Genomic DNA, 15,924 nt, shown 5'->3' with positions numbered 1-15,924 from the left:
CTACTTCTTCATACGTTTTGAAATACTGCTCAGAAAGTGTGTGTGCCATCGATCGGAACAAGTTGTAATCTGAAGGAGCAAGGTCTGGTGAATACAGCATGTGGGTTAATACTTTCCAGGCAAGATCTTTTAACACGTCTTTCTCTTAAAAAAAAAAAAAAAAATATATATATATATATATAAATATATATATATATATATATATATATATATATATATTTTTTTTTTTTTTTACAATTGATTTCAGAGAGAGGAGAGGGAGAGATAGAAACATCAATAATGAGAATCACTGATCAGCTGCCTCCTGTACATTCCCTACTGGAGATGGAACCTGCAACTCAGGCACATACCCTTGACGGGAATCGAACCTAGGACCTTTCAGTCCGCAGGCAGATACTCTTAACCACTGAGCCAAGCCGGCTAGAGCTAAATGGTTTTGAAGTGTGTGATGGTGCGTCATGATGAAATAAAATTACTTTGCTGTGTCTTCTGGCACATTCTGGTCATTTCACGATCAAAGCATGGTTCAAATTGATTATTTGTTGTCAGTAGCAATCAGTATTAACAATTTCATCTGGTTTTAGAAGCTCATACTACACCACACCTCCTCATCCCACTAAACTCAGAGCATTGTCTTCTTTCTGAAGCAATTTAGCCTTGCAGTCGATGTAGACGGTTGATCTGGATCAACCCATGATTTTGTGCATTTGGGATTCTCAAAATTAATCCACTTTTCATTGCCAGTCACAATTCGATGCAAAAAAGACTTTCTTTCGTACTACTGAAGCAACATTTTACTGATGACTTTTCAGTTTTCCATTTGTCTTTCTTTCAGTTGATGTAGCACCCATTTTCCTTCCTTTAAAATCTTTCCCATTGTTTGTAAATGATTGGAAATTGTTTGCTGAGCAATGTTTAATCTTTCTGCAAGTTGTTTTTGAGTCTGACATACATCTTCATGCAATAATGCTTGTAATTGTTGGTCTTCAAACTATTTCGGTTGACCTGGACGTTCTTTCACGTCAAAATCATCGCTTTTAAAGCGTTTAAACTAGCGTTCACAAGTATCTTGAGATGGAGCATGTTCACCATAAACTTCCCAAAGTATAAAATAACTTTTTCTTCAAAATAATGAATTAGCCAAAACCAGTTTGGCTCAGCCATAGAGCGTCGGTCTGTGGACTGAAAGGTCCCAGGTTCGATTCCGGTCAAGGGCATGTACATTGGTTGCAGGCACATCCCCGGTAGGGGGTGTGCAAGAGGCAGCTGGTAGATGTTTCTCTCTCATCGATGTTTCTAGCTCTCTATCTCTCTCCCTTCCTCTCTGTAAGAAAATCAATAAAAAATATTTTTTTTTTTAAATAATAATGAGCCAGGACCGGTTTGGCTCAGTGGATAGAGCGTCGGCTTGGGGGCTGAAGGGTCAAGGACATGTACCTTGGTTGCAGGCATATCCCCAGTGGGGGGGTGCAAGAGGCAGCTGATCGATGACTCTCTCTCATTGATGTTTCTAACTCTCTATCTCTCTCCCTTCCTCTCTGTACAAAAATCAATAAAATATATTTAAAATAAATAAATAAAAGTGCCTGATTTAAAAAAAAAGTAATAATAATAATAATAATAATAAATTAAAACTTTCTGCAAATGCTTTTTTGGCACGAAATTCAATATTTTTATATTTTTAAGTGTAAAAATATGTTGACACTTTCAGCAAATTTGACATATGAAGTTTTAAAGCTTGTAGTCAACAAAATAGCATACATATCAAATGGTATATATATCAACATATGTGTAACTCCATCTATTGAAAAAAATCTGCATTAACTGCTACACCTAGTATACATTGAGTGGCCTGATTATTATGATCTCTGAATGCATAATAATCTGGCCACTCAGTGTGTGCAATGTGTGTGTGTGTGTGTGTGTGTGTGAGATAGATAGATAGATAGATAGATAGATAGATAGATAGATAGATAGATAGATATATATATATATATATATATATATATATTACACACACACATGAGGCCTGGTGCATGAATTCGTGCATGGGTGGGGTCTGGCCAGCCTGGCCACTCAGTGTATATCAGCCCATTGCACCTAGGACCACGATGGTGCCTCCTCCCTTTCTCTCTTCAAGTGCATGCCCTAAGCCATCCTCACTCAAGCATCTTTTGTTTTTCCAATTCAAGTATCTTATCACCCTGGCTCATCAACCCCCTAACCCAATGAGAATTCTTCCATGAATGTGTTTTCCAAAAAGAAATTATTCCTTTCATTCCTTAACTTATACCAGTTAAAAAACCTTGTTTACCCATTCCCACCTCCTAGTTTTTCTTCAAGTGATCTCTGATCCTTAAAGCGCATTCCTTTCTCATCTGCCACCTAATTCTCCATTTTCAGACCACCCTCCCCCAATCATTTTTCTATTGCTCAATATCTCAACTCCTAAATCTTATGTCATCCTCAGGCCGCGCACCCGAGCACTTGTGCAAAATCTAGGATCTTGCTTTGCCTTCTCTTTATAGACTCCATTGAGCTTTGCTTACTTTATGGTATATGCACACCATACACTATCTGAGGGTGGGGACCAAGGGTTTATGAATCTGCTGATGAGACATTTTAAGAAACATGGAGCAATACAGATTAAAGAAAAGTAGGTCATGAAATCAGAATTTTCAAAGAAAAATAACATTTGTTTGCATAATCCCAGAAAAAGTTTTATGTTTTACATAATTTTAACAGATTCTTAAAGGTGTATTACATGCAATACCTAAAAACTCAAGTGTTAAGCCACGATATCAAGAATATAAAAGACCTACCTGGTTCCGGTGACGCGCTTGTAATTATTTTTGGAATATACTGCTAAGATGCTAACTCCAGAGCCAATGTTCACCAGAAGCAGAGGGTATGGATTTTTCAAATCAAACGGCAACTTCTGACTTTCAGGATCAGCAGGGTTTTCAAAGTAATAACACTGTGACCGTCCATTGAATCCAACTGAATCAATGTATAAAATTCCATTTATTAAGCAATCTAGTTCATCAAGTTTGCGAAGCTGAAGATCACCTATCTGTAATAAAATAAAATGTTTTCAGGCTTTTTAGCAAGCCAAACAAATAAAAACTCCATTTAATAAGGCATCCCATCTATATTAAACTAATCACAAAAACTCTCAAGGATGTGTAATATTTGTGCATGCTTTACAGAACATATCTGGAGACAACAAACAGGGATGGACTGATACGACCAGACTCCTGCTCCCACAGACCAAATACACTCTACCTGCAAACCACTGCAGGAGCTGGAGCAATGTGCCCACACCCAAGCAGAAAACAAGATGTCTGCTCACAGGCATGAAGCAGGAACATAGCCAAGTCACAGCCCTATCAGAAAGCAGGCACCCCCAAAAATCTAAGTGATGCAAGTACCTGGTGACACTTGGCAGGAGACACCTGCCTTCCAAAAGACCATCTTCAAAGCTATGGAGCAGTAACAAAGTAAGCCACACTTTATTATCAATAACCTAAAGCCAAAAGGCTCCAAGTCGCCAATTAGAAAGTAAGATTTATCACTATGTAAATGAGTTACAGACTCTGAAGGACAGGGAAATTTTAACAGAATCAGAATTTAAATCTTTACTAACAACTTCGTTTCACTTAAATAATAAATAAATAAATTATTAAGTACACCTGGCATGGCTCAATGGTTGAGCATCGACCTATGAACCAGGAGGTCACAGTATGATTCCCAGTCAGGGCACATGCCCAGATTGTGGGCTCAATCCCCAATGTGGGGCTTGCAGGAAGCAGCCGATCAATGATTCTCTTTCATCATTGATGTTTCTATCTCTTTCTCCCTCTCCTCTCTGAAATCAATTTAAAAGTATATGTTAAAAAAAAAAAAAAAAAAAAAAAAAAAGGTTATGGCCGAAGCCAGTTTGGCTCAGTGGTAGAGCGTCGGTCTGCGGACTGAAAGGTCCCAGGTTCAATTCTGGTCAAGGGCATGTACATTGGTTGTGGGTACATCCCTGGTAGGGGGTGTGCAAGAGGCAGCTGTTCAATGTTTCTCTCTCATCGACGTTTCTAGCTCTCTATCTCTCTCCTTTCCTCTCTGTAAAAAATCAATAAAATATATATTTTTTAAAAACGGTTATGGGTTCAATTCCTGATCAGGGCATGATACCTAGTTTGTGGGGTTGATTCCTTGGAGGCAACCAATGGATGCTTCTCTCTCACATCAATATTTTTCTCTCTCTCCCTCCTTTCCTCTCTATATAATCAATCGCAGCCCTAGTCAGTGTGTATAGCTCAGTAGGTTGAATGTCAACAGAAGACCAGCGGTTGGATTCCTAGTCAGGGCACAGGCCCAGGTTGCAGGTTCAGTTCCCAGATGGAGTGTATACAGGAGGCAGCCGATCAATGTGGGTTTTTTTAATCCTCACTCGAGGATATTTCTCCCATTAATTTTTTAGAAAGAGTGGAAGGGAGAGAGACAAACACTGATGTGAGAGACACATTGATTGGTTGCCTCCCACATGCCCCTGACCAGGGCTGGGAGCCTACACCCGAGTACATACTCTTAACCAGAATCAAACCCGGGACCCTTCAGTCCACAGGCCAATGTTCTATTCATTGAGCCAAACCAGCTAGGGCTCAATGTTATTTCTCTCCCCCACTTCCTCTCTCTTTCTCTAAAATCCATAAAGAGGTTCAGTCTGCATGGCCCCAGTGGTTGAGCGTCAACCTTTGAAACAGGTCACGATTTGATTACTGGTCAGGGCACATACCCAGTATGTGGCATACAGGAGACATCCAATCAGTGATTCTCTCTCATCATTGATATTTCTCTCCCTCCCTCCCTCTCCCTTCCTCACTAAAATCAATACGAATACATATTATTTTTAAACAAACACAATAAAGACACATTTTTAAAAAGTAAATACAATCAGTAAGCATATACCCAGGTGAAGATTAAAAGGAAAAAATATGTATTAAGGTACTCCTCTAACCAAACCCAGGGCCTTGAATTGTTCATCACTATCTTTATTTCATCTGCTCAAGACCTTCCTGTCAAGACAAATTTAAATATCGACTTCCTAACAATTGAATCTCAAGCTCTAGCATCTTTATTTCTTAGGTAAGTCCTTTTTTTTTTTTTTTTTTTTTTTTTTTTTTAACTGTTTTTATTGATTTCAGACAGATGAAAGGAGAGGGAGAGAGAGAGAGAAACATCCATCCACTGCTTCATGCACAATCCCTACTGGGGATCAAGCCTGAATCCCAGGCATATGCCCTGCCTGGAAATCAAATTAGTGATCTCCTGGCGCATGGGAAGACATTCAGCAAACTAAGCCATACCAACTGGGCTTGCACTGTCATTTTACACTGGTGACCTATTAGAATCCTGAAGTATCCCACTGTGGTATTATTCCTAATGAATCCCAGCCTAATTGATAAATAGATAACAATGTATAAGTCATTTCATTAACTAAAGTTACTAAATGTAAGATTTGCACCAACATGCAAACTCAATGTGAGGAAATCTGACTCACTTTTTTTTTAAAGGGTAAATTCAATATTTTAAAACTACTCCAGATTAAGCTTTGACAACCTGTCAAGATAGTGGTGTAGGTAAATGCAGTACTCATCTCCTCCCACAAGCTTATCAAAATTACAACTAAACTACAGAGCAACCATCATTCAGAACTACCTGAAATCAGACAGAATGGAAGTCATACAACTAGGGAATAAAGAAGCCAGAGAGAACTGGCTGGTCATGCACCCATGTGTAACAGATAAAAACTGGGACAGCCATCTCCACTGCAGAGCCTCTATCTCCTCCCCTAGCCCCCAAGGAGCAAGGGATCCCAGTCCCACACCATTTCTCCAGCCCTAAGTTTTAGTACAAGGAAGGTAAGTCCCCATAGCTTCAGGCTGTAAAAACCAGCGGGGATTGAGGATGAGGGAAGTAGAGGGCTGCCAGAGTCCCAGGCAGTTCCTCCTAAAAGGTCCATGCATGGGACTTCCTTGGACTCACTCCTCTAAGCTCCAGTATGAGGGCAGCAGCTTAAAAGGCATGAGAGACATAGGGGGAAAGTGAATTGTCTGGCATCAGAGTAAAAGCTGTGAGTGTACAGCTTTCTCCTAGACAGTTGTGGCTGCTGGCAGGCCCAGAGAGAAAGAGAGAGTTAAGTGCTGATCAACAGCTGCCACAGAGGCTAGAGATCAGACCCTGGTTCTCTCTTCAGGCCTCTCTCCAAGCCTGATTCACAGTCCCCTCAGCAGTCAGTGCTGGGTTGCCGTGGCGACCCAGCACTGACTGCAGGACTGACTTCCGGTTGGTCGAGCCTCCAGTCGTGATGGACCCAGTGTTTTTATATATTAGGATTAGTCGGGTCTAATGTACAAAAGAATATTGTAAGCATTTCATTTTCATACTTCTCAAGGACAGTGCTAGTACATACAAATGAGAAACCACAACAGCTTAAGAAATTCCTAACATCTAAAATCTACTTGCCCTGGCCAATATTGCTCAGTGGTTTTAGAGCACATGTGTCAAACACAAGGCCCGCGGGCCAAATCCGTCCCGCCAGGCCTTGCAATGTGGCCCGCACCGCGCTGTCATCACTGCACTCCGCTGCGTTTCCATCACAATGACAGTTTATGACTGTTCAGTAAACCATTCGGCCCGCAATTTAGGCTGGATTTTAGATTTTGGCCCCTTCTCTGATTGAGTTCGACACCCCTATTTTAGAGCATCAGCCCATGAACTAAAGGGTCACAGGTTCATTTCCCCATTAAGGGCACTTTCCTGGATTACAGGTTCTATCCCCAGCCTTGGTTGGGACACATGTGGGAGGCAACCAATTGATGTGTGTCTTTCACATTAAGGTTTCTCTCTCTTTCTCCCTTCCCTCCTTCCACTCTCTTTAAAAAACAATGGAAAAAATGCCGGGACTGGTTTGGCTCAATGGATAGAGCGTCGGCTTGGGGACTGAAGGGTCCCGGGTTCGATTCCGGTCAAGGGCATGTACCTTGGTTGCGGGCAGATCCCCAGTAGGGGGTGTGCAAGAGGCAGCTGATCGATGACACTCTCTCATCGATGTTTCTAGCTCTCTCTCTCTCTCTCTCTCTCCCTTCCTCTCTGTACAAAATCAATAAAATATATATTTAAAAAAAATAAAAAACAATGGAAAAAATATACTCAGGTGAGGATTAACAAACAATAAAATCTACTTTGCACATTCTCCTTGGAGTTACCATACAACTGAATCTCTGGTTAATAGCCTGAACGGTTTTCAAATATGTTACAAAGAGCATCGCTGCAGGGTCCTGAAATAGATGTTTCCTCCTTTACCCATCCATTATCATCCTTCCACAAAGGAGAACCTTCTCTCCTCCTGCTACTTTCCCCTACTCACAGGTTAAAAAGAAACCACTAAAAACCAACAACCAAGGGAAATTCAAACAAAGAATATAAAACCCTGTTCAAAAATTCATTTTTTAAATTCAATTCTATATGATATGATCAGTTATGGGAGAAAGTCAGAAGAGAGAGGACAAAGAAAGAAAACAAGGTCATAAATCATACAGTGACACACAGAGGGGAAAAAGAAATGTACACTGACATAAATAAAGGCAGAATCTCTAGAATATTCTCATTGGTGGCATTAAAAACATGGTCACTGAAGATATTTTGATCAGAGTCTTGGTCAGTTCAGTTATCAAATCTCTTACCTACAACCACATCCACTTTCAAAGGACCTAGCCCCAAGGTTTTGCACATAAGTGTTCACTGAATGAAAACAAAATCAGGTGCCCAATGCCACTCCCCTAGTGTCCAGAGATTCCTGTTAACAAGTGTGCTGCACAGACCACAGCAGAAGGCATATGTGGAGAAAGAGAAGGCTATGCCGTAAACCATCTCCAACCAGTTTTGAGACCTGAAAATCACCACTTTGAAACAGAGTTCCTTGGCTTTTTGCTTTTTTTGTTCTTTTTTGTAAATTCCTGGGTTTTTTGCTTTTTGAAGTAAACTTACCAAGAAACAATTAAGGGGACAAGAAAAGTAGAGGAAAAAGAGATTGCAAACCATTTTATGACATTATTTTTTTTAAATTATTTTTCAATCTCAGTATTCAAGTTTTTACTTTTTTATTTTTACTGATTTCCGAGGGAGTGAGGGAGGTTGGGAGGGAGGGAGGTCAGCTGCCTCCTGCACACCCACTACTGGGGATCTAGCCTACAACCTCCAGGTTCATAGGTTGATGCTCAACCACTGGGCCACGCCAATAAGGCTCAATGTTCAAGATTTAATGACCTTGTCTTGCTGGTGTGGTTCAGTTGGTTGGGTGTCATTCCATGCACTGAAAGGTTGCCAGTTCAATGCCTGGTGAGGGCACATGGCCAGGTTGCGAGCTCAATTCCCAGAAGGGGGTGTGCAGGAAGCAGCCGATGTTTCTTTCTCTCTCTCCTTCTCCCTTCCTCTCTCTCTAAAAATTAAAAAGATCTTAAAAAAAAAGATAAAGATTTAATGATGTTGTTCCTCCTATTTAATCACCTACTCTGCTTATCAGTGTCACTATTTTTTATAGTAAAAAATAAAAAGGCTATGTTTTTAGTAGTTCTGATTCTCATCATTTCATCTGAATTGTGCAAAAAGTAAACTATACAACAAAATCTCTAGATTACTAACTCCTATCACTAATTTATATTTAATCTTAATTTGAAAAGAATATTCACGTCCCATTAGAGATGGAAATGATTCCACCCCTTGCTACTGGTATTATTTTAAACAATCAGATTCCCATAAATTGTATATAAGCTAAAAAAATGCATACTGTGAGAAAATCCTGCTCAAATTTGTACGCTCCACCTCCAGTGGCACAAAAGACAGTGTGGAGACTTGAGAAGTTTTTATCTCTGCCCATTTGAATAAAAGCAGGCATGTCATGAGTGGGAAAGCGTATAAAGTGCAGATTGCCTTTGCGTCCACACAGAGTCAGGTCCTTCAGCTCCAGGTGCACGTCCCGAATGCCCGTGGACCCATAAGCCACATTGGAGGTCAGGTACTTCCGAATGCTTTTAAGACTTTCCACTTCCGCCTCCTCTTCTTCAGCAGTGATGTCTTTGGGTTCAAAATAAACCAGCTTGACTAGGGTTCCACCAATATCCAAGCCAAACCATGGAAAAACTAAATGGGGAAGAAAAAAAAGTCAGAACAACTTTTTCATAAAAACTAAATTTATACTTATTAGATTAGAAACTTATTTCATACCCTGAGGTTTCCCAGAAATATATAAACAAAAAGGCTTTGGGGGGCCTGGCCAGTGTGGCTCAGTGGTTGAGAGGCAACCTATGGAGCAGGAGGTCACAATTCAATTCCTGGTCGGGACACATGCCCAGGTTGCAGACTTAGTTCCTGGTGGGGGCATGCAGGAGGCTGTTGATCAATGATTCTCTCCCATCACTGATGTTTCTATTTCCCTCTCCATTCTTCTCTGAAATCAATAAAATAAAAAAATAAAAATTTTAAAAAGATTGAGAATAAAAATCTTCATCCTTCCCCGTGTCTTAGAGAAGAAATAGAAATGTTAGAAGTTTTCAGAGCTCTGGTTTAGTACTCCAACTAATAAGCTCCGTGTTCAATTTCTTTCAAAACCTAATGTCCGTAAGAGGTTTCAATGGACTTCAGTGAAACAGATGTTTCAAAATTAATGTTACAAAAAAAAAAAACTGTCCACAAACAATGGCCTTCAGAGATCAAGATGGACTGCAGATATATTGGGTCTAGTAATAATTAATGTCGTTTTTAACATTTAAAATCTTGCTTGGTGTTGACTTGTATTGACATAACCTTCAAACACGTGGTATCTACAGAACGTGTGAAGTGCAATTAACAAGTTTTGCTTGAAAAAGTTTGTGTTTGGTTTGGTTGTTGTTGCAAAACTAGGGCTAAAAAGATGGCGGATGAAGAGCATATTCGGCACTGCATGCTTTACGAGTTCCAATTAGGAAGAAAAGCAAGTGAGGCTGCAAAAAATATCTGTAGTGCTCTTGGTCAAGATGCAGTTAGCGCCAGAAAATGCCAGCGTTGGTTTGAGAAATTTTTCATTAGATGACAAGAGTGGTCGAGGCCGTGTGTCCAATTTTGATCAAGAAGCTCTTCAAGCTCTTTTGGTGCAAAATCCTCAAATTACCCAACAAGAGCTTGCGACAACTTTAAATTGTCCACAAAAAACAATTTCCAATCAATTGCGTGCACTTGGCAAAGTCCAAAAGTTTGGAAAATGGGTTCCTCATGAGTTGACTGACAACAACCGTAATCAAAGAGTCACAATTTGCAGTTCGCTCCTCTCGTCAAAACCGTTTGCCGTTTTTAGAGCAAATTGTTACTGGAGATGAAGAATGGGTACTGTATGTTAATTTGAAAAGGTGGCCTCAATGGTTGGACAAAAATGAGGCTCCGCAGCCCACGCCAAAACCTGACTTGCATGTGAAAAAAGTGATGTTGTGTGTTTGGTGGAATTTTAAAGGAATTCTTCATTATGAACTTTTACCATCTAACCAAACCATTACAAGTGCAGTGTATAGTGCCCAATTGGAAAGGTTAGCCCAAGCTTTAAGAGAAAAAGAACCCACGCTGATTAATCGGAAGGGCGTAATTCTTCACCACGATAACGCACAACCGCATACTGCAAGAATCACTGCTGAAAAACTGCACCAGTTGGAATGGGAAGTTCTCCCTCAACCTGCATATTCTCCTGATATTGCCCCTTCCGATTACCATTTGTTTCGTTCTTTGCAAAACTTTCTTCTTGGAAAAAAATTTAATAATGAAGAATGCCTCAAAAATGCATTGACCGAATTTTTTGCATCAAAATCACAAGAATTTTACAACAGAGGGATTAAAATGCTTTCTGAGCGTTGGGCACAAGTAGTAGAAAACAACGGCAACTATATTGTTGATTAAATTTTATTGTATTGTTTAAATAAATTCGATTTTAAAAAAGTATTAGAAAACGACATTAATTATTACTAGACCTAATACATGACTTCCCTTCCCACTTTAAACCCCAGGCATAATTAAAGGTATAGACTTATTGATAAATTTTTTTCTAAAATAATTCTGGAAACAAGAAGTGATACTATCAGAACTATGTTGATAAAGGCAATAACTGCCTAGAAACCTCAAAAGAGGAATGCTGTGTGGCTCAGTGGATGAACGTCAACCCATAAACCAGAAGGTCCAGGTTCGATTCCCTGGCAGGGCTCATACCCAGGTTGCAATCTCAATCCCCAGCAGAGGACATGCAGGAAGCAGCCAATTGATATTGATATTGATATTTCTATCTCTCTCTCTATCCCTCCCCTTTCTTCTCTCTAAAATCAATTGAAATACATATTTTTTTTTAAAACAGAGGAATGCTATAATAATTGGCAGCAGCTATGAAGGTGTGGAGACCATGGGGTGTTCCACCCAAGCTATAGATGGGGTGACTGTCATGGGAAAACAGGAGCTCTGGTGCAGCCATGAGTGACCTGGTGGGGAAATGTGGCACAACTGGACAGGCTAGCCACTTCCCTCTACTGAGAACCACTCCTCTTCTCCCCCTTCTTCCAGCCAACAGAGGCAATGAGCACAGGCACTTGAGCCCAAGATTTAAGACCGCATCTATTACCCAGAAAAAAATAGGTGTCCAATTCTGGCCATATGTCCCATCTCTCCCCTACAGTCCAATCTGACAGACTGGTAAACAGATACTGCATCCTCTGACAGGAAAATAGCAATCCTCACAACAGAGATAACACTTTACAAACTAGAATCACCAAAAGGGAAATCAACACCACAAAAAGATGAAAGAATACATAACAGATTATCCAAATAAGTTTATATACAACTTTAGAATAGTAAGTTTAAAATGTAAACTGAAGCAACGGATTAGCTAGAAAAACAGTACAAAATGTGGCTTAAAATTAGGTGGGAAACACAGAAATCAAAAGCACTGCAAAGATATAATACCAAAACAAAACAATAAAAAACCATCAGTCCCTAATGGTTTCCATGAAAACCTTTAGGATCTTCTGGGCAGCCTCTATCTGGCCCAGGGCAGCTGGAGGGGCTGAGGGGACTGGGGGACTCCAGAGGCAGGTGCCCTGGTGGGCTGAGGAGACAAATCAACAAACAAACAACAGTGCTGGCAAGGAGGTAGAGAAAAAGGAACCCTCGTGCACTGCTGGTGGGAATGCAGACTGGTGCAGCCACTGTGGAGAACAATATGGAGTTTCCTCAAAAAACTAAAAATGGAGCTCTCATTTGATCCAGTGATCCGACCTCTAGGAATACATCCCAAGAAACTAGAAACACCAATCAGAAAGGATATATGCACCCCTATGTTCATAGCAGCACAATTTACAACAGCTAAGATTTGGAAACAGCCTACATGCCTGTCTGCAGATGAGTGGATCAGAAAACTATGGTACATCTACACAATGGAATACTATGCTGCCATAAAAAGAAGGAATTCTTACCATTTGCAGCAACCTGGATGAAATTGGAGAACATTATGCCAAGTGAAATAAGTCAGTCATGAAAGAAAAATACAACATGATCTCACTCATTTATGAATTATAAAGAACATTATAAACTGTTGAACAAGTAGATAGATACAGAGTCAGTAAAGCATCAAACAGACTGTCAAATTATAGCGGGAAGGTTAGGGAGGGGTGGGGGAGATAAGAGATCAACTGAAGGACTTGTATGCATGAATATAAGTATAACCAATAGACGCAAAACGCTGGGGGGTGAGGGCATGTATCGGAGTAAGGTGGGGGACAATGGTACACATGTAATACCTTAAAAAACTGAAGAAAAAAAACACACAAAATACTGTGCTATAAAATCAGCAGGCTCAATAATAAATGTTACATTTAGAAAATACAAACACACAAAACCTAATAGACAACTAAAAACTGCAAGATGACATTCACTTTTAAATGTTTTTGTTGTTGTTGTTGGGTTTTTTTGTTGTTTTTTTAGTGAGAGAGGGAAAGAGAAAAATATCAATTGGCAGCCTCTTATATGCCACCAACTGGGAATTGAGCCAGAAACCCGGGCAGGTGCCCCAACCAGGAATCTAACCGGAGACCTTTTGTTACAGGGGAGGATGCTCAACCAGCTGTGCCACACCACACCAGCCAAGGCAATGACTTCCCGTTTTAAACAACAAAACTTACGCCATTATTTTAAAAAGGGGATTTTCACATCCTAGTCATTTTCACTGAAATAAACTAAGAAAAGTACCTAGACATAAAGATTCCCCAAGTTATGAACCTAAAAAATGCTAAGTTATAAACTTAACCCCAAGGAACATCGCTGATCTTTTAAATGACAAGATAGTCATTCTTTCTACTTAATAAGGTCCTCTCCAACAGCCTACAGTCTACTATCTTGTTTATTGTCTTTCCTTTCAAAATGTTTTTAAGTACTTTTTATTGTTGTTAAATCTTCTTCCAAGGTTATTTTCTCCACTTATTTTTAGAGACTGGAAGGGAGGAGGAGAGAGAAAAAAACATGGGTGTGAGACAGACACATCAGTTGGTTGCAGGAGCCTCGATGGGGTAGGGATTGAGCCAACAACCCAGGTACGTGTCCTTGACCAAAATCAAACCCAAGACCTTTCAGTCCGAGAGCCCATGATCTAATCATTGAGCCAAACCAGCCAGGCCTAACCAATTACTTTTACTAGCATACTTCTCTTCTTGCTTATGGTTCCCGCAGATAAACAGAAGTCTGGGATGCCAACACTGAATAACTGTATTATCTAAATGCAAGACTCATACATAAGGTCCCTTAAATAACAAACGGTATCATTTTTTATGCAGTTGCATAATGGGACTATTTTTAGGCCCTAATTAATGTTTTGTATATGTTATATATCTAAAAGAGGTTCATATTTACTTCGATTTCATTTAAAGTTAGTAAGCCAAAAAGCATTCTCTCCCATTTGTCTCTCAAATACGGGCTACAAAGCAACAGATATTTAACCTTTTCCCTAGCTTCTATTGGGCAGCCCTTCCTAATTCCCCAACTGAAAACAGAACACTGCATCTGTTTAAAGGACAGTCTGCCCAGGAACCAGCACAAGTTCCATTCTGCCAACATGGATGCTTTCCCAAAGCCAAGGAAAAGCAATCCATTTTCTAGTTTAAAACTGTCAAGCTACAAAAAAAAAAAAAAAAAAAAAAAAAAAAAAAAAAAAGCCTTATTTTCTAAACTAATGGAAGTTAAGGACATTCTATAATTGGGATGAGCCCAAAACCAGTTAAGTCCAAAGGACAACTACAACACGCTTGGGAGTCATTGAAAGAACCAGCTCATACCCACAATGCTATGGAACACTCTGATCCCAGGGTCCTCACATCTCCTGCATAACTGGGGCCTTTGATTGAAATGTTCTCCTATTACATGAGTATATGCATTTGTCAAAATTGCACTTTACTGTAATGTAATCATACCTCATTAAAATTTAAAAAATTAAAAGATGCATATTGAGAGTTTTTTAAAACTTCCGAGTGATTTTATATCAGACCACTGCCCTGGATTAAATCACATTCCAAAATGGGGTAAGTCAAGAATACTGGGTCTGGCCAAAACCGGTTTGGCTTAAAGGATAGAGCATTGGTCTGCGGACTGAAAGGTCCCAGGTTCAATTCCGTTCAGGGGCATGTACATTGGTTGCGAGCACATCCCCAGTAGGGGGTGTGCAGGAGGCAGCTGGTCGATGTTTCTCTCTCAACGATGTTTCTAGCTTTCTATCCCTCTCCCTTCCTCTCTATAAAAAATCAATAAAATATATTTTTAAAAAAAATACTGGGTCTGAATTCAAACACCCAGGACCAAAACACACCTCCCTTACTAACTCGCTGCATGTCCTTGGACAAAGGGACAATTTTACCGAGCCTACTTCCTTATCTGGAAATTTAACCTTTGCACTCCGAACCATTCTGGACATTGGCTACCAGCTACTCGACGCTACTTTGCGAAACGTGCATTGAATTAACTCAATTCCCCGTAATCACTAGTAAACTGCAATGTCCCCTGAGAGGGGACAGCGGAGTGCAAAGGGTTAAAAAAAAATACTTACCTCACAGGATAATTGTGAGACCTAAATGAGATGTTTATAAAATATTTGGCATAATTTCTAACATCAACAAGTAAGCACTGTGTTACCATCATTAGCATCTTTGTTTCCAACATTTTAAAGTAATCTTTATTTGGTATTTCTCTCAATCCTAAAATACATACTTCACCTAATCTAAAACTTTTGAAGAACTTCTTAGAGCCCTGGCCAGTGTGGCTCAGTTAGTTGGGCATCATCCTGTGCCAAAAGGTTGCCCGTCCAATTCCTAGGCAGGACACATGCCCAGGTTTCAGGCTCAGTCTCAGGTAGGGGACGTACAGGAGGCAGTCAATGGATGTTTCACTCTCACATCAGTGTTTCTCACTCCCTCTCCCTTCCTCTCTCTCTAAAACACACACACACACACACACACACACACACACTATTCAAAAATAAAATAAAGGACTTCTTAGACATATACATGCCTAGCCTCACCCTAATGACTGTGATGTGTTCAGTCTGGGATGAGCACAGTTTTGGGAACCACACTCCTCTAGGAACATGTGTGGCAGAACATGACTATAACCAGAGCCCACAAGAACTCCTAAGATTAAATAGCTCCTTCTAATTTCAAATGACAAGTAGTATTCTACCTTTAGACTAGTGTAATAACGTCAGGACAAGGTTTGCTTTGTTTGAAAAGGAAAGTGGCATCCCCTCATACCCAACTCTCCCAATAATAAATACAGATTTAGTCTTTACTATATTTTCTCAAAAGTTAAGACCAAAATATGGTTGCT

At 40.0% G+C, this 15,924-nt stretch overlaps 1 protein-coding gene across 3 annotated transcripts in view; it reads right to left on the bottom strand.

Annotated features, from left to right (window-relative positions):
* PANK2 (pantothenate kinase 2) overlaps positions 1 to 15,924 on the bottom strand; it is a 33,389-nt gene that overhangs the window by 13,691 nt on the left and 3,774 nt on the right. For 2 of the 3 annotated variants that reach the window (XM_036417870.2, XM_036417871.2), the window contains exons 2-3: positions 8,843 to 9,195; positions 2,823 to 3,073 (exon numbers count right to left, since the gene is read on the bottom strand). In XM_036417870.2, coding sequence (XP_036273763.1) covers positions 2,823 to 3,073; positions 8,843 to 9,195 — 604 coding nt within the window. The remainder of the gene's footprint in view (positions 1 to 2,822; positions 3,074 to 8,842; positions 9,196 to 15,924) is intronic. The other variant, XM_045574427.1, reaches the window with a different exon arrangement.

Source organism: Pipistrellus kuhlii, unplaced genomic scaffold (assembly GCF_014108245.1).
Source record: "Pipistrellus kuhlii isolate mPipKuh1 unplaced genomic scaffold, mPipKuh1.p scaffold_m20_p_6, whole genome shotgun sequence".
NCBI classification, from domain to species: Eukaryota; Metazoa; Chordata; class Mammalia; order Chiroptera; family Vespertilionidae; genus Pipistrellus; species Pipistrellus kuhlii.
This window is presented reverse-complemented; position numbering and strand designations above follow the sequence as displayed.